Source organism: Leucoraja erinacea, chromosome 10 (genome assembly GCF_028641065.1).
Source record: "Leucoraja erinacea ecotype New England chromosome 10, Leri_hhj_1, whole genome shotgun sequence".
Taxonomy (NCBI): Eukaryota; Metazoa; Chordata; class Chondrichthyes; order Rajiformes; family Rajidae; genus Leucoraja; species Leucoraja erinaceus.
In genome coordinates, this window is record NC_073386.1 from 174058 (window position 1) to 192897 (window position 18840).

The 18840-nt window shown below is 46.3% G+C and overlaps 1 protein-coding gene across 1 annotated transcript; it reads right to left on the reverse strand.

Moving 5' to 3' along the window:
• Positions 1–1722: 1722 nt before the first annotated feature.
• LOC129701296 (di-N-acetylchitobiase-like) lies at positions 1723–18492 on the reverse strand. The gene is made up of 5 exons (XM_055642463.1): positions 18279–18492; positions 18105–18202; positions 10460–10618; positions 5436–5573; positions 1723–1878 (listed from the first exon to the last, which is right to left on the reverse strand). Exons 1-5 carry the CDS (start codon positions 18331–18333, stop codon positions 1723–1725), a joined length of 606 nt encoding a protein of 201 aa, XP_055498438.1. The 5' UTR covers positions 18334–18492.
• Positions 18493–18840: the final 348 nt, after the last annotated feature.

An 18840-nucleotide genomic window follows, 5' to 3' on the forward strand; every position in this document is an offset into this window, starting at 1 on the left:
TGCCGTTGCACATCAGACAGGCCCCCTCACTGTCCATCTTCAAATCCAGTGTTAAAACACATTTGTACTCCTTGGCTTTTGACCATGCCTGAGGCTTTGCTTCTGTTGTTGGTGTTTTTGATGTTTCTTTATTTTGCATGTCTTTTCCTACTATTTCTTATGATTGTTATTTTTGGTGTGTATTAACTTTTTTGTCAATGATTAGTGATGTACAGCACTTTGTTGCAGCTATGTTTGTTTTTAAAATAAAATTATTATTATTATTATTATTATTACTACGATTTTTTGCCACCTTATTCACCATTCTCTTGTGCTGCAAGTGCATCAAGTTTTGTTCTGATTGGTGATATATATCACAAATGTTATTCGTCTTCTTTCCTGTCATTCGCCGGGACTGCAAGGCCCCTTCCGGCACCCGCTGCTAATCACGACGGCGAGAATAAAGCTGAAGCAGCGGAGTGAGGAGAGTGTGGTCGGGGGCTGGGCGTGTGTGTCCGCAGGCGGTGGCTGTTTGTGTGTGTGTGTCCGTCCGTCCATGTGTCCGTCCACGGTTTGTGTTTGTGTCGGCGGGCGGGGGCTTTGTTTGTTTCCTCGTGTGGGGGCTGTGTGTGTGTGTCCGCGTGCGGGGGCTGTGTGTGTCCGCATGCAAGGGCTATGTATGTGTGCGCTGGCGGGGGATGTGTATGTGTGTTGCCGCGGGCAGGGGTTATGTGCGTGTGTGTCTGTGGGCGGGGGCTGTGTGCGTGTGTGTGTCTGTGTCTGTGTGTGTCCGTGGGTGGGGGCTGTGTCTGCGTGTGTCCGTGGGCGGGGGCTATGTGTGTGTATCCACGGGTGGGGGTTGTGTGTGTGTGTGTGTGGGTATCCGCAGGCAGGGGCTGTGTGTGTGTGTGTCGGCGGGCTAAGGCTGTGTGTGTGTGTGGGTCCGTGGGTGGGGGATGTGTCTGTGTGTGTCTGCGGGCGGGAGCTGTATGTGTGTATCCGCGGGTGGTGGCGATGGTGAACACCACCACCACGAGCCGCGGGCCTCTGAGTGCAGCCGGTTCCGGGGACGGGATCCACTGAGTGAGGTCAGGGCCGGGAGTCGTTGAGTGAATCCGGTGCCGTGGCCGGGAGCCGTTGAGTGCGGACGGAGCCAGAGCCGCGAGCCATGCAGTGCGGTCGGAGCTAGGGCCATCCGCCGCTGAGCCTACACACCCCCCTCTCACCCCTCTCACACAACCTGTCCCACCCGCCCATCACACATTCCCTCCCACACCGTCTCCCCCCCTCCCACACACAACCTTTCCACATACACCCCCGCTCTCCCCCAAATGCCTCCCGTCACCACACCCATCCACTACCCCCCCCCCCCCCCACGCTCTCTCCACGCCCCCCACCGGCCGCCGACAGCCCCCGCCTGAGGCCGTCTTCCCTCTCCTGGCTGCAGGACAGTCCCCATTGCCACCTGACAGACCCCACCTGAAGAAATTCCCCTACGCAGCTGAAGGAGGCTCCGCCCCCCACTGGCCCCCGACAGACCTCACCTGAAGCCTCCCCGCCGCTGCAGAACGCTCTCCCCCCCCCACCTTACAGGCTCCCGAAAGCACCCGCCTGAAGTTATCATCCTCCCCAAGCTGCAGGACACTACCCCCCCCCCCCCCCCCCCACCCACCCAGCCCTCGACAGCTCCCGCCTGAATCCGCCCCCTTCCGCTGGTTACAGGACGCTCCCCCCACCGGCCCTCTATAGCCCCCGCCTGAAGCCGTTCCCGTCCCCCAGCTGCAGGACGCTCTCCGCCCTACCAGCCCAGCCTGAAGCTGGTGGAAAGTGGTAGCGGTGGGCCACGCCAGCGGTAGGTCGCAGCAGGGGTAGGAAATGGTAGGCTACAGCAGTGGTAGCCTACCGTTGAGAAGGAGATGGTTAAATCGGAAGTGTCAGTGATGTAGTTGAACAAAGGGGACTACAAGACATGAGGGTGGAGCTGGCCAATGTAGACTGGAAAGGGATCCTAGCAGGAATGGCGGTGGAACAGCAATGGTAGGAATGTCTGGGCATAATCCAGAAGATGTACACGGACGCCCAGGTCTCGCTGCACCTCCCCCTTAACCTAACCTAACCCCATTGATGCAATAATCTGCACCCTTGTTTTTACCGCCAAAGTGGATAACTTCACATTTATCTATATTATACTGCATCTGCCACGTATCTTCCCACTCACTCAACCTGTCCAGATCACCCTGCAACCTCCTAACATCCACTTCACAGTTCACACTGCCACCCAGCTTTGTGTCATGCGCAAACTTACTAATGTTGCTCCTAATTCCCTCTTCCAAATTATTAATATATATGGTAAGCAGTTGCGTCCCCAACACTGAGCCTTGCGGCACTCCACTTGCCACTGCCTGCCATTCACTCCTATTCTTTGCTTCTTGTCTGCCAACCAATTTTCTATCCATGTCAATACCATGTGCTCTAATTTTAGTCACAAGTCTCCCGTGCAAGATACAGGATACATTTATTTGTCACATGTGCCAGTTGGCACAATGAAATGTGATCACCATACAGCCATACAATAAAATAAAGAAAACAACATACGATAGCGTTCGACATAAAACATCCCCACACAGCAGAATCAAAAGTTTCCCACTGTGAGGGAAGGCACCAAAGTCAGTCATCTTCCTCTGAATTTCACCCGTGATCGGGGCCTCCGGAACCCTCCGCAGTCACCGCTACGGGCAGCCCGCTGCTCAGGCCCGTTCGCCGGGATGTTGCCACTCCGACGTCAGAATGGGGGGCCAACCTCAGCAGCTTGGACCTCCAAAACGGTTGCTTCCCACCGGGGTCTGCAGCTCCCGACGTCCCTAGGCCGCGCCGGGCGGAGATTCAACGCTGGCGGCCCTCGGCAAAGGGCCCCAGGTCTCCGCGATGTCTGTCAGCGTCGCCCGCGCTGGGAGCTCCGCGAACCACAGCCCCGCGATGTTGGAGCAGTGGGCCCAACGCTCCGGAGCTTCAAACGACGAACCAGGTAGGTATCGCCCGCTCCACGGTGAATCCAGTGCCGCGCTGCCGCTGCCAAAGCACTGGTCCGGTCCCCGGTAGGAAAGGCCGCGCCAATCCACATGGTAGGCCGCGAGGTGGGGGCGAGGACTCGACTCAGAGAAATAGCCGCATCCTCACCAGGAAGTGACTGGGAAGTGGTTTCCCCCTTACCCTACTCCCCTCCCACACATAGAAAAATTAAAGAATCCCCAAAACAAAACTGTTGAGACAAACTAAAATGAAAAAAAGATAGGAAAAAAACGGACAGGCTGTATGCAGGACCTTATCAAAGGCATTCTGAAAGTCAAGATACACTACCTCCACTGGCTCCCCTTCATCCATTTTATTTGTCACTTCCTCAAAAAATACCAGAAGATTAGTCAAGCATGATTTCCCTTTCATAAATCCATGTTGACTTGGACTAATCCTTTTACTGCTATCCAAATGCCCTATTAGTATCTCTTTAATAATTGACTCCAGCATCTTTCCCACCACTGAAGTCAGGCTAACTGGTCTGTAATTCCCCGTTTTCTCTCTCGCTCCTTTCTTGAAAAGTGGGATAAAACATTAGCTATCCTCCAATCCACAGGAACTGATCCTGAATCTATTGAACATTGGAAAATGATCACCAATGCGTCCATTATTTCTAGAGCCACCTCCCTGTGGACCCTGGGATGCAGACCATCCGGCTCAGGGGATTTATCATCCTTTAGTCCCATTAGCCTACCCAATACTATTTCTCGCCTAATGAAAATTTATTTCAGTTGCTCTACCCCCTTAGATCCTCTGTCCTCCAGTACAGAGTCTAGGACAAGAGGTCATAGCGTCAAAATTAAAGGACGTTTCATTTGGAACAAGATGAGGAGGAATTTCTTTAGTCGGAGGGTGGTGAATCTGTGGATTTTTTTGCCATAGAAGGCTGTGGAGGCTATGAATAGATATTTTTAAGGCAGCGATAGGAGGAACAGATGGATTAGCCATGATTGAATGGCATAGTAGACTTGATGGACCTAATGGATTAATTCTGCTTCTGTCACTTATGACCTTATTAATTATTTTCTCTGGAGCGTCGGAGGTTGAGGGGAGACCTGATAGAAGTATATAAAATATGAGAAGCTTTCAAAGGGTGGACAGTCATTATCTATCTTTCAGGGTGGAAAAGTCAAAGACTAGTGAGCCTATCTTTCAGTTGATAGGAGCAAAGTTTAAGGGGATGTATGGGACAAGTGTATTACACAGAAAGTGGTGAATGCCTGGAACGTGCTGTCAGGGATGGTGTAGGAGGCAGATACATTAGTGGTGTTTAAGAGGCTTTTGAATAGTCACAGATGTGCAGGAAATGGAGGGATGTGATCTGTTGGTCTTGGTGTCATTTTCAGCACAGATATTATGCACCAATGGGCCTGTTCCTGTTGTATTGTTCTCCGTTCTATATGCAAGTGAAATAAGAATTGGGGAAAGTGAAGAAGAATGAGACACATAAATCAGAGTCCAAATAATTGATTGAAGCAATCATTTGTGGATGCTGGAAAATCCAAGCTAAAGCATAAAATGCTGGAATTACTCAGCAGATCAGACAGTGTTAGTGAGGGGGAGAAAATTAGTTAATGTTTCAAATTAAACATCCTTCATTGCAATTGGAAAATGAGGAGATGAGCTTGCTAAGTTGCAGAGAGAGCGAGGCGTGGAGGCTCAAAGGTCGTTTTATGCTGAGCTATAATCTTCGTTCAAAACACAAAGTGGTAGAGTAGCTCAGCTGGTCAGGCAGCATCTGTCAGTTTATTGTCACATGTACCGAGGTACAATGAAAAGCTTTTGGTGTGCTAACCAGTCAGTAGCAAGACAATACATATTCTGGTTTACTAAGGAAAGGTACAAAATGCTCGAATAACTCAGCGAGTCAGGCAGCATCCCTGGAGGACATGGATAGGCGATGTTTTGGGTCGAGATCTTTCTTCAGATTGATTGTGATGGGTGGAATAGGGGGACATGGAAGCAACTTGGAAGAGTAAAGAGGGCAGGACAAAGCCTGGCAAGTGACAGGTGGGTACAGGTGAGGCAGGTTTGATTGGTGGGCCTGGGTCAGAACACAGTCAAAGAGCAGGGGAGCTGCAGGAATCACAGAGGGGGATGGGAGAGAGAGAGGGTCCCACTGTTCTCCTGCTCGCCCACCATTTTCCATCCATGTGCAAATTCATTAGTTCCTCTCTTTGTATTGTGCTACAATTTATTGGATAAAACATTAAGCTGATCCAGATCTTTGTTTATTTCACTTCTGACGCTAGAAAGTAGCTAATTTTTGTACTGTTTCCTTGGTATGCTAAGCGGTAGATTATACAGAGATTAAATGTTTGAGCAGAGGATGATCTTCATGGAGGACAGAGGGCATTCCACATTTCCTCAGCGTGTAACGTTGCCCTGGCGGTTCTGCTGGGGTCCATGTCACTGAGATTCGTCACACCAATGCCACCGAGTTTGAGTTTCTTCAAGAAAGTTGACTTCATTGAAATGCTCTCTGGATCATCATACCAGACCTGGTGGTAGGTTTTACCATCCTGTCGTAAAACCAGGGAGAGTTACACAGATAGAAGACAAGGTTAGGTCCACACAATGCTGAAAACGGTTCACCACATCTGTCTGGACAGCACATTCGTCAACACAGAAAACGGAACAGTACAGCACATAAACTGTAGACCCGGTGCTGGTGTCTGAAGAAGGGTCTCAACCCGAAACATCACCTACCCATGTTCTGCAGGTGCCAGTGCCAGCTCAAGGATCGAAAGAACCGGCCAAAGTTCTTTTTCAGGACAAGGCTCAGGCTGGCCAACATGGAAGATGCACAACTGGCACACTGCAGCATCTCTACCACTCAAACATCGGGGGCGGAAACTAACATCGCAAATCCACCAGTAACCATGGAGGTAGGCGGGTCTGGTTCTCTATGGAACGTGCGGTGTGTGGGTCAATCACCAGTTGGTGGGAGATTACGTTTCTTTTTGAATGAATGACGTTCGATAACATCGGATTTGTTTATACTGCACAGTATAAATGGGTTCCAAATTGAGTTTTCTCATTTACTTCCACCCACACAGCACACTCCAATCTGAACTTTTGATCGTTCACAACAGGACGGTTTGGATGTACAATTTGAAATTCAGTCATTATATTCAAAAAGGGTAATTGAGAAGTCGAATCATGAATCTCACCAATTCGTGTCCAATATATTTACAAGACAAAAGAAAGATGGGGGATGACGAATCATCCTTGACCTGACCCAACACAACTCCTTTGTGCAGTAGAGACATTTCAAAATGGAAAATGTTGTTACTGCCAGACAATTAATATCCAAAGGATGTTATATGGCATGCAGCGATCTCAAAGATGCATACTATTTGGTACCTATTCATAAGGATCACCGAAAATACATAAAATTCAACTGGATGGGGCCGCTTTGGCAGTTTAAAGCATTGCCTAATGGGTTGACTTCAGCTCCCAGATTATTCACTAAATTATGAAAACCAGTACGCGCTTTTACGAGCTCAAAAACACATAGTAATGGCATACTTGGACGATATCCTTATTATAGGCAAAACCTTTTCAGCGGCCTCAGCCACCAAGCTCTTGCTTGAGTGATTGGTGTTTCTCATCCATCCAGTTAAATCCAAGTTGACACCATCCTGAGTTATGGATTATTTGGGATTCACCATTAACTCTATTCACATGTCTGTAACTCTGCCTTGGAGCAAGATATTGGATAATGGAAGCCTGTAATTACGTCATAACGAAGCAACAGCCTTCTATTCGACAAGTGGCCAGTCTAATTGGCAAATTAGTGGCTGCTTTCCCAGCTGCAAAATTTGGGCCTTCATCAACAATTACAACGAGCAAAGGTGCAGGCACTTAAACACCATTTAGGTCACTTTGACAGGCCTATGCAATTGCCGGCTGAAGCCATTGCCGAGTTACAATGGTGGAAGTCCAATATTCGGCATTGCTTTAGCGATGTTTCGGTTGACAGTCCGTCAGTTATTTTACAAACTGATGCCAGTGCTCTGGGATGGGGCGCTACTGACACCATCTCTAGCTGCGGTGGCAGATGATACATGCATGAGCTATCATTTCTTCAGTTACATGGTGTTAATTATTTGTTGCTGGCAGCTCTCTATGGATTTAGGGCTTATTGTGGGTATATGCACCATCTGCATGTTCAATTACAGATTGATAACACCACAGCAGTGGTATACATAAATCACATGGGTGGAATCAAGTCAGTATCCTGTGATAAATTGGCTAACCTCATTTGGCACTGGTGCATTGCAAGAAATAATTGGGTTTCAGCTACCTACCTGCCGGGTAGGTTTAACACGGTGGCAGACACCAGGTCACGAAAATTCAATGACAACACAGAATGGATGTTGAATCATAGAGTGTTTAATGATATTATTTCTAGGTATGGAACACCGGATATAGATTTGTTTGCATCCAGACTAAATCATCAGTTACTGAAGTATGTTGCATGGGACCAGACCCAGGGGCAGTAGCGGTAGATGCATTCTCGTTACATTGGGGAGGAATGTTTTTCTATGCATTTCCCCCCTTCTGCCTTGTCAGTTGATGCCTGCTTAAAATTAAGCAAGACTCTGCCTCGGGCATTCTAATAGTCCCTGACTGGCCCACACAGCCATGATATCCACTCATTCTGGGTATGATTATAGAACCCTTCATGGCGGTTACCAAATGCAGGAATCTGCTAGTTCACCCCATCACTGGGGACGAACATCCTCTACATGATCGACTAAACTTATTGGTTTGCAGATTCTAAGAAGACCTTTCCTCGGGCTTGGACCATCTGATCGCACTGTGGATGTGCTGACTGCAGCCTGGAGAGACAGCACTAAAAAACAATCCATTTATAAAGAAATGGGAAGTGTTTTGCTTGCAATCTAATATCTCGTATGACACAGCGCACATAAACAATATTTTGGAATTCCTCGCAAAACTTCATTTTGATGAGAGATTGAGCTATAGTGCTCTAAATTGTGCCAGAAGTGCGCTGTCGTCATACTTGTTGCCGAGCTCGGGACACCACCTTGTTGGGTCTCAACCGTTAATAACCAGGTTCATGAGGGGTATTTTCAACTCGAACCCTCCCAGGCCCAGATACATGGAAATATGGGATGTAGGTGTGGTTCTAACACGGCTTCGCCAATGGGCTCCAGCAACATCCCTGTCCCTACTCCGGCTCACGTACAAGGTAGTGATGCTCATGGCACTAGTGTCAGCTTAGTCCAGTCGTGGCAGAAGCTGGTGGACAGGAGCATCGGAAGCTCGCAGGTCCCTGGTGGGAGACCGGTTTTCCGAGCTCCGCAACGGCTACTTCTCCCACTGGAATCGCGGGTTTAAGGACATGGAGCCGGGGCCTAACATCACCCGGCGTGGCTTAAACGGCCTCGGGACTTACCATCGCCCGCCGGGGGATTTAACATCGGAGCCCCAGTTCGCCTCGACACTGCAGTTGGACTGCTGGACCACGGGAGAAGAAACAAAGGGAAGAGATAAAGACTTTGCCTTCCATCACAGTGAGGAGATGTTGGAGACTCACTGTGATGGATGTTTATGTAAAACTGTGTTAAGTGTGGGTCTTGGATTGTGTGTAAACTGTAGAAATGATATTTTGTTCAAACCTAGGTTTGAATGACAATAAATTGCATTCTATTCTATTCTATTCTGCCAGTGGTATAACCTTTTTTGTGGATGATCCAATCAGAGTAGACCAGGTACTTCCGGCCTTAAGCTACTATTCATGGCATACCGCTTGGACCCCCGGTTATGTGTGGTCTCACACCTCCAGCAATATATTAAGATCACCAAGGACCTTGGGGGGTCAGAACTAGCATTATTAGCTAGTTACAAGAAACCACATAAAAAGGTTTCAGCTCAGACCATCTCCAGGTGGTTGAAATAGGTTCTGCCTGATGCTGGTGTAGATACTGAAATATTCAAATATCATTCCACCAGGGCTGCAGCTATGTCCGCAGCAAGGGTCATGGACTTCCCGCTGGACCATATCCTTGCGGCCGCAGGATGGTCCTCAGAACGCACGTTTCAGACGTACTATAACGAACCCTTTGCCAGACCAAGTGTATTTGCAAACTCCATTTAAAGTTCTGTTTTATAGTCTCCTCTTGGGTGAGAGAGGTTATTATTGTTATTTTGTCCATTAAATCTTCAGCATGTTAATTTTATGTTATGTCTGAATACTTCATTTTCCACTCTTCCTTGGTCAACTGTGCAGTGTGTGACGCATGGACTCGTTTCCACGGCATAAAGTCACAGAGCTTTGAAATCTTCATGTAGTTACTCACGTGACTCCGAAGTAAAATAGTAAGATTAAACGAGAACTTACCAGTTTGAAGTTTGATCTTTATTTTATGAGTTACGATGAGGGATTACGTGCCCTCTGCTCCCAACCCCTCCTCATAACGTTCAGCTGGTAGTTCTAGTTTCTCGTATCGTACTATCTTCAGTTGAACAACTGTTATCTGTGACTTCACACCGCTGCTTTGAAGGTTGACGCGCATGTGGACTGGCGGGTTCTTCACATAATCCCTCATCGTAACTCCTCATAAAATAAAGATCAAACTTCAAACTGGTAAGTACTCATTTAATCTTACTATTAAAAATACCTCCCGAAGCACCTGGCTCCTTGCCTTCATTTCGGGATTGTCGCACTACATTGGTGAGCCCTGATGCTCCATTATTGTCATGATGGAGGAAAAAGACGGAACCGCTCATCCTTCGTCTGTCCCTCGTCTGTCCCTCCACCTGTCCCTCCACCTGTCCCTCCACCTGTGCCTCCACCAGTTCCTCGGTCGGCTGAATTCCGTACGCAGTCTGGTCAGGTTGTACACCTGCCGGTGCGTTTCGTGCCTCCGGTTCTGGGGGGGTGGTATCCTGTGGTGGCTCCCATCGGTCGGGCCATTCCCACTATCAAACCCCTCGGCACAGGAATGGATGAGTCCGGAGGTGGCCCTTATCTAGAGGGATAAAGGGCAGAGGTTTAGGTGCCATCTTCCTCTAGCAGACTCTTCTGGTAAGGAGAAGGACCGCTATTAAAAATACCACCCGAAGCACCTGGCTCCTCGTCTTTATTTTGGGATTGTCGCACTACAGGATCATTTTTGTCCAATGGGGAGGGCAGAGTTGGTGTAAATTCTCTTTTTCAAACTAAGGACATTCTCTGTGTCTGCATTTGATTAACACAGCACTTAATAAAATTTGATTAGATTCAGGATGAGATACATTCACTCCCAGATTCTTGGCAGTTCTTATTCTCCACCGTACAGACCCATTGTTCTGAGCTTTGCACAATCCCTTACACAGAACTGGTTCAATCTTACAGATGGTAATATTTGCATTAGCTGCCGATGTACGAGCTTACCAAGTAGGAAAAATATGGGACTCTGTGTTCATCGTTCCACAACCTTCCAGTTAGAGATCTCAGCAGGCGTTGTAATACTTCTTTATAAGGAATCCTTCTTGCTACTGGATAACTGCAGGGGTCTTCGTGAAAACCAGTTTCCAATTCACACATACCGTCCTGAGAAATATAAAACGTTTATGTGATGTGTACGTGTAAATAAAGATAATTCACTTCAGTTTAGTTTATTGAGTTTATTATCGTCACATAAGGAGGTACTGAAAATCTTTTGTTTGCATGCTTTCCCAGTCAAAGAAAGGAAATTACATGATTATAATCAAGCCGTCCACAGTACATAGACCACACCTGGAGTATTGCGTACAGTTTTGGTCTCCTAATCTGAGGAAAGACATTCTTGCCATAGAACGAGAACAGAGAAGGTTCACCAGACTGATTCCTGGGATGTCAGGACTTTCATATGAAGAAAGACAGGATAGACTCGGCTTGTACTCGCTAGAATTTAGAAGATTGAGGGGAGATCTTATAGAAATGTACAAAATTCTTAAGGGGTTTGACAGGCTAGATGCAGGAAGATTGTTCCCGATGTTGGGGAGGTCCAGAACAAGGGGTCACAGTTTAAGGATAAGGCGGAAATATTTTAGGACCGAGATGAGAAAAACATTTTTCACAGAGAGAGTGGTGAATCTGTGGAATTCTCTACCACAGAAGGTACTTGAGGCCAGTTCATAGGCTATATTTAAGAGGGAGTTATATGTGGCCCTTGTGGCTAAAGGTATCAGGGGGATTGGAGAGAAGGCAGTACAGGATAGCGAGTTGGATGATCAACCATGATCATATTGAATGGCGGTGCAGGCTCGAAGGTCCAAATGGCCTACTCCTGCACCTATTTTCTATGTTTCTATGAGATGTGATCACCATACAGCCATACAATAAAATAAAGAACACAACACAATAGAGTTCAACATTGTGTGTGTGTGTGTGTGATTTATTTTTATTTACATATATATACCATATAACCATATAACAATTACAGCACGGAAACAGGCCATCTCGGCCCTACAAGTCCGTGCCGAACAACCTTTTTTCCCTTAGTCCCACCTGCCTGCACTCATACCATAGCCCTCCATTCCCATCTCATCCATATGCCTATCCAATTTATTTTTAAATTATACCAACGAACCTGCCTCCACCACTTCCACTGGAAGCTCATTCCACACCGCTACCACTCTCTGAGTAAAGAAGTTCCCCCTCATGTTACCCCTAAACCTCTGTCCCTTAATTCTGAAGTCATGTCCTCTTGTTTGAATCTTCCCTATTCTCAAAGGGAAAAGCTTGTCCACATCAACTGTCTATCCCTCTCATCATTTTAAAGACCTCTATCAAGTCTTCCCTTAACCTTCTGCGCTCCAGAGAATAAAGACCTAACTTATTCAACCTATCTCTGTAACTTAGTTGTTGAAACCCAGGCAACATTCTAGTAAATCTCCTCTGTACTCTCTCTATTTTGTTGACATCCTTCCTATAATTGGGTGACCAAAATTGTACACCATACTCCAGATTTGGTCTCACCAATGCCTTGTACAATTTTAACATTACATCCCAGCTTCTATACTCAATGCTCTGATTTATAAAGGCTAGCATACCAAAAGCTTTCTTTACCACCCTATCTATAAGAGATTCCACCTTGCTTCTGTTATTTCTCTATTGTTAAATTTAAAACAAAAGTTGTAGACAAAATGTATTATGTTATATGCCACGGTTTATACGACTGTACATTGCTTCTAATAAAAATATTTAAAAAAACCAAAAAAAACAAACCATGTCCCATCTACGTACCAGCCCGAGTGCCTTATACATGCCAAAATTCCACAGATGCGCCGTGGAGAGCATTTTACCGGGACGCATCACGGCACGGATTGGGAACAGCTCCATCCGAGACTGCGAGAATTGTGGACGCAGCCATAGTCCATCACACAAACCAACCTCCCTTGCTTTGACTCCATCTACACCAGCAAGGCCAGCAGCATAATCAAGGACCAGTCACACCCCAGCCACTCCCTCTTCTCCCCTCTCCCTTCAGGCAAGATGTAAAGAAGTGTGAAAATGCACACCTCCAGATTCAGGGACAGTTTCTTCACGGCTGTTACTTATTTATAAATATAAGTAGGGGCCTCCAAACGTTTCATCATGAGGGCAAATATATATTATATATATATATAGGAAGCAAAGAGTAGGAATAGAAACATAGAAAATAGGTGCAGGAGTAGGCCATTTGGCCCTTCGAGCCTGCACCGCCATTCAATATGATCATGGCTGATCATCCAACTCAGTATCCTGTACCTGCCTTCTCTCCATACCCCCTGATCCCTTTAGCCACAAGGGCCACATCTAACTCAGTCTTAAATATAGCCAATGAACTGGCCTCAACTACCTTCTGTGTGAAAAAAGTTTTCCTCATCTCGGTCCTAAAAGATTTCCCCCTTATCCTTAAACTGTGTCCCGTTGTTCTGGACTTCCCCATCATCGGGAACAATCTTACTGCATCTAGCCTGTCCAACCCCTTAAGAATTTTGTAAGTTTCTATAAGATTCCCCCTCAATCTTCTAAATTCTAGTGAGTACAAACCGAGTCTATCCAGTCTTTCTTCATAAGACAGTCCTGACATCCCAGGAATCAGTCTGGTGAACCTTCTCTGTACTCCCTCTATGGCAAGAATGTCTTTCCTCAGATTAGGAGACCAAAACTGTACGCAATACTCCAGGTGTGGTCTCACCAAGACCCAGTACAACCTCCCTGCTCCTAAACTGAAATCCTTTTGCTATGAATGCTAACATACCATTCGCCTTCTTCACTGCCTGCTGCACCTGCATGCCTACTTTTAATGACTGGTGTACCATGACACCCAGGTCTCGTTGCATCTCCCCGTTTCCTAATCGGCCACCTTTCAGATAATAATCTACTTTCCTGTTTTTGCCACCAAAGTGGATAACCTCACATTTATCCACATTATACTGCATCTGCCATGCATTTGCCCACACACCCAGCCTATCCAAGTCACCTTGCAGCCTCCTAGCATCCTCCTCACAGCTAACACTGCCCCCCAGCTTCGTGTCATCCGCTAACTTGGAGATGTTGCATTCAATTCCCTCGTCCAAATCATTAATATATATCGTAAATAGCTGGGGTCCCAGTATTGAGCCTTGCGGCACCCCACTAGTCACTGCCTGCCAGTCTGAAAAGGACCCGTTTACTCCTACTCTTTGCTTCCTGTCTGCCAACCAGTTCTCTATCCACATCAATACTGAACCCCCAATACCGTGTGCTTTAAGTTTGTATACTAATCTCTTATGTGGGACATTGTCGAATGCCTTCTGAAAGTCCAGATATAACACATCCACTGGTTTTCCCTTATCCACTCTACTAGTTACATCCTCGAAAAATTCTATAAGATTCGTCAGACATGATTTACCCTTCATAAATCCATGCTGACTTTGTCCAATGATTTCACAACTTTCTAAATGTGCTGCTATCCCATCTTTAATAACTGATTCTAGCAGTTTCCCCACTACCGACGTTAGACTAACTGGTCTGTAATTCCCCGTTTTCTCTCTCCCTCCCTTTTAAAAAAGTGGTGTTACATTAGCTACCCTCCAATCCTCAGGAACTACTCCAGAATCTAAAGAGTTTTGAAAATTTATCACTAATGCATCCACTATTTCTGGGGCTACTTCCTTAAGTACTCTGGGATGCAGCCTATCTGGCCCTGGGGATTTATCGGCCTTTAATCCATTCAATTTACCTAACACCACTTCCCGGCTAACCTGGATTTCACTCAGTTCCTCCATCTCATTTGACCCCCGCTCCCCTGTTATTTCCGGCAGATTATTTATGTCTTCCTTAGTGAAGACAGAACCAAAGTAGTTATTCAATTGGTCTGCCATGTCCTTGTTCCCCATAATCAATTCACCTACATTTGTTTTAACTAATCTTTTTCTCTTCACATATCTATAAAAGCTTTTGCAGTCAGTTTTTATGTTCCCTGCCATTTTTCTTTCATAATCTATTTTCCCTTTCCTAATTAAGCCCTTTGTCCTCCTCTGCTGGTCTCTGAATTTCTCCCAGTCCTCTGGTAGGCTGCTTTTTCTGGCTAATTTGTACGCTTCATCTTTTGTTTTGATACTATCCCTGATTTCCCTTGTTATCCACGGATGCACTATTTTCCCTGATTTATTTTTTTGCCAAACTGGGATGAACAATTGTTGTAGTTCATCCATGCAGTCTTCAAATGCCTTCCATTGCATATCCACCGTCAACCCATTAAGAATCAATCGCCAGTCTATCTTTGCCAATTCACGTCTAATACCCTCAAAGTTACCTTTCTTTCAGTTCAGGACCCTTGTTTCTGAATTAACTATGTCACTCCATCCTAATGAAGAACTCAACCATATTATGCTCACTCTTGCCCAAGGGGCCACGCACAGCAAGACTGCTAACTAACCCTTCCTCATTACTCAATACCCAGTCTAAAATAGCCTGCTCTCTCGTTGGTTCCTCTACATGTTGGTTTAGAAAACTATCCTGCATACATTGCAAGAAATCCACTTCCTCAGCACCCCTGCCAATTTGATTCACCAAATCTATATGTAGATTGAAGTCATCCATTATAACTGTTTTATCTTTGTTGCACGCATTTCTAATTTTCTGCTTGATGCCATCCCCAACTCCACTACTACTGTTAGGTGGCCTGTACACAACTCCCACTAGTGTTTTCTGCCCCTTAGTGTTTCGCAGCTCTACACATATCGATTCCACATCTTCAAAGCTAATGTCCTTCCTTTCTATTGCGTTAATCTGCTCTCTAACCAGTAACGCTACCCCACCTCCTTTCCCTTTCTGTCTATCCCTCCTGAATATTGAATATCCCCGGATGTTGAGCTCCCAGCCTTGGTCACCGTGGAGCCATGTCTCCGTGATCCCAACTATATCATAGTCATTAATAGCTATCTGCACATTCAACTCATCCACCTTATTACGAATGCTCCTTGCATTGAGACACAAAGCCTTCAGGCTTGTTTTTACAACACTCTTACCCCTTATACTATTATGCTGAAAATTGGCCCTTTTTGATTTTTGCGCTGGATTTGCCGACCTGCCACTTTTACTTTTCACTTTGCTACCTTTTGCTTCTACCCTCATTTTACACCTCTCTGTCTCTACGCTCACACATTTAAGAAACCCTTTCCCTTTAACTACATCCCCAACTATCCCATTCGACACCCCACCCCTCTTATTCAGTTTAAAACCACCCGTGTAGCAGGTGCAAGCTTGCCTGCCAGAATGCTGGTCCCACACCTGTTAAGATGCAATCCGTCCCTTTTGTACAGTTCCACCTTACCCCAAAACAGATCCCAGTGATCTAAGAATCTAAATCCCTGCCCCGTGCACCAGTTCCTCAGCCACACGTTCAGGTCCCGTATCTCCCTGTTCCTGCTCTCGCCTGCACGGGGAACTGGAAGCAAACCGGAGATAACAACCCTGGAGGCCCTGCTTTTCAGCATTTTTCCGAGCTCTCTAAAGTCACGCTGCAGAATATTCATCCCCTTCTTTCCGGCATCGTTTGTGCCGACATGCACTGCCACTTCCGGAAGTTCACCTTCGCCCTTGAGGATTTTCTGCACTCTGTCCATGACATCCTGGATCCTGGTACCAGGAAGGCAGCACACTATCCTTGCATCCCGTCTGTTGCCACAGAAACCCCTGTCTGTACCTCTCACAATGGAGGTTCCCACTACAATGGCGTTGCCTGCCTTAGGCCTTTTTGGTTTTGGCTCAACAGCCCTATTCGCATCGCAAGCCAGTCCGCCGCTTAGTGTAAACACGTCTTCTGTCCCGACAGCTTCTAAGTGGGTGAACCTGTTCACAAGAGGTACAACACCAGGGGACGTTGGCATTCCATGCTTCCCTCCCTTTCTCACTGTCTCCCACCTTCTCTCTTCCAGTACCTTAGGTGCAACAATCTTACTGTAGGACTTGTCGAGGAATGACTCCGTTTCGCGGACGAACCGGAGGTCATCCACTTGCTTCTCCAGTTCCCCAACACGGTACTTCAGGAGCTCTACCTGGATGCACTTCTCGCATTTGTAGCAGCCAGAGGCACCTGCGGTGTCCTTGACCTCCCACATACTGCAAGCATCGCACTGAATCAGCTTGCCTGACATTTCCTTGTCGTCTCTACCTCTCAAGCATATTGCGTGGCCGCCTCTCCGAAGACTCTCGAGCCAAAGACTTGCACTTCCCTCACAAGGCCGCTCACTCACTGCCGCTCCCTAAGAGCAGTCTTGCTTAAATTGACTGATAAATTGCCTGATTTACCAATTTACAAACCAAATTCCTCAACTGTTTTCCCAGCTCTGACTCACTTCTCTCCTCCCACTCGGGCTAGGGCCAATCTGTCTTATCACTTGCTAACCTCCTCCTGCTGTTGCTCCCAAATCTACAGCAGTTCTGAGTAAAAGGGTCCTTTTCAGAATGGCAGGCAGTGACTAATGAGGCGCCGCAAGGCACAGTGCTGTGACCCCTGTTATTTACAATATATATTAACGATTCAAATGAGGGAATTAAATGTAACATCTTCAAGTTTGCGGATGACACAAAGCTGGGTGGCAGTGTAAGCTGCAAGGAGGATGCTATGAGGCTGCAAGGTGATTTGGATATTGTGGGTGAGTGAGCAGAAGCATGGCAGATGCAGTATAATGTGGATAAATGTGAGATTATCCACTTTGGTGGCAAGAACGGGAAGGCAGATTAGGAAAAGGGGAGATGCAACGAGACCTGCAATGATGGTGTCCTTGTACTTCAGTCACTGAAAGTAAGCATGCAGGTTCAGCAGGCAGTGAAGAAAACAAATGGCATGTTGGCCTTCATTGTGAGAGGATTTGAGTTTCGTGCAAGGGGGTCCTTCTACAGTTGTATAGGGCCCTGGTGAGACCGCACGTGGAATATTGTGTGCAGTTTTGGTCTAATTTAAGGAAGGACATTCTTGCTATTGAGGGACTGTAGCAGAGGTTCACCAGCATAATTCACAGGATGGGTCAACTGGGTTTGTATTCACTGGAATTTAAAAGGATGAGAGGCAATCTTATTGAAGATGTTACATTTAATTCCCTTGTTTGAATCGTTAATATATATTGTAAATAACAGGGGTCGCAGCACTGTGCCTTGCGGTACCCTCACTAGTCACTGCCTGCCATTTTGAAAAGGACCCGTTTATTCCTACTCTTTGCTTCCTGTCTGCCAACCAGCTCTCTATCCATGTCAATACCCCACCCTCAATACCTTGTGCTCTAATTTTGCACACTAATCTCTCATGTGGGACCTTGTCAAAGACTTTTTGAAAGTCCAGATACACCACATCCACTGGCTCTTCCTTATCCAAGCAACTTGTTACATCCTCAAACAATTCCAGAAGATTAGTCAAGTATGATTTCCATTTCATAAATCCATGCCGACTTTGACAAATCCTATCACTGCTTTCCAAATGCGCTGCTATTACATCTTTAATAATCGAAAAGTTTGTTTACGTGGCCACAATTAAATACGGAGCAAAATCTCATTGAAAGTGGTGAGGACAGAGAAGACACCCTACCTTAAAGATACGCCTGCAAGTGTAGTCATAACCATACCATGGAACGCCCATCACAAGCTTCCTGGAGTCAACGCCCAGTTTGACGTAGTCGGAGAGACCTGAAAGTACAGATTGGTGAGTTTGGGTCCCAGTTATTTCAGTGTTACGCGGCCACTGATGTGTCATCGGACGTACCTGTTAACACGTGCTGGTAGGAAGAGCTTGACGTTGCAACACAACCTTCCCGCATGTCATTGCGAATGTTGAAGGATTCGACAAAGAACAAGTCAAGCGCATATGAAAGCGCCAAAAAGTCGAAGCATTTTTCATTCTTGCAGTTCGGAGTCCACGGCACATTAAAGGAGATCTAAAGAGAGCAAGTGAAACAAGAATCCAATTGCACCTTGTCATTTACATTGGCTCCCATCACTGTAAATATTTAGTTTGGAGATGCAACATGGAAACAGGCACTTCAGTCCAACGAGTCAATGCCGACCATCGATCAACCATTCACACTAGTTTAGTTTAGTTTATTATTTTTACGTGTAGCGAGGTACAGCAAAAAGCTTTTTTATTGCTTGCTATCCATTCAACGAAAATACTGTATTATTGCAACATTTAAGAAACATTTAGACAGATACATGGATAGGGGAAGGTTGGCTTGCACGATAGTTTCGGCTACGTCCAGCAATTCTCTTGAATTTCTCGTGGTCTTTGTTTGAAGCTGTTCCCGAAACCTGCTGTGATACATTCTTAT

What these genes read in the sequence shown, in the direction of transcription:
- LOC129701296 (XM_055642463.1), bottom strand. Translation starts at nt 18,333, where the DNA reads ATGCGGGAAGGTTGTGTTGCAACGTCAAGCTCTTCCTACCAGCACGTG. An exon ending in CTACCAGCACGTGTTAACAG is followed by an intron (nt 18,203 to 18,278) that starts GTACGTCCGATG and finishes CTGTACTTTCAG; the next exon opens with GTCTCTCCGACTACGTCAAA. An exon ending in CTTGCAGGCGTATCTTTAAG is followed by an intron (nt 10,619 to 18,104) that starts GTAGGGTGTCTT and finishes TATATTTCTCAG; the next exon opens with GACGGTATGTGTGAATTGGA.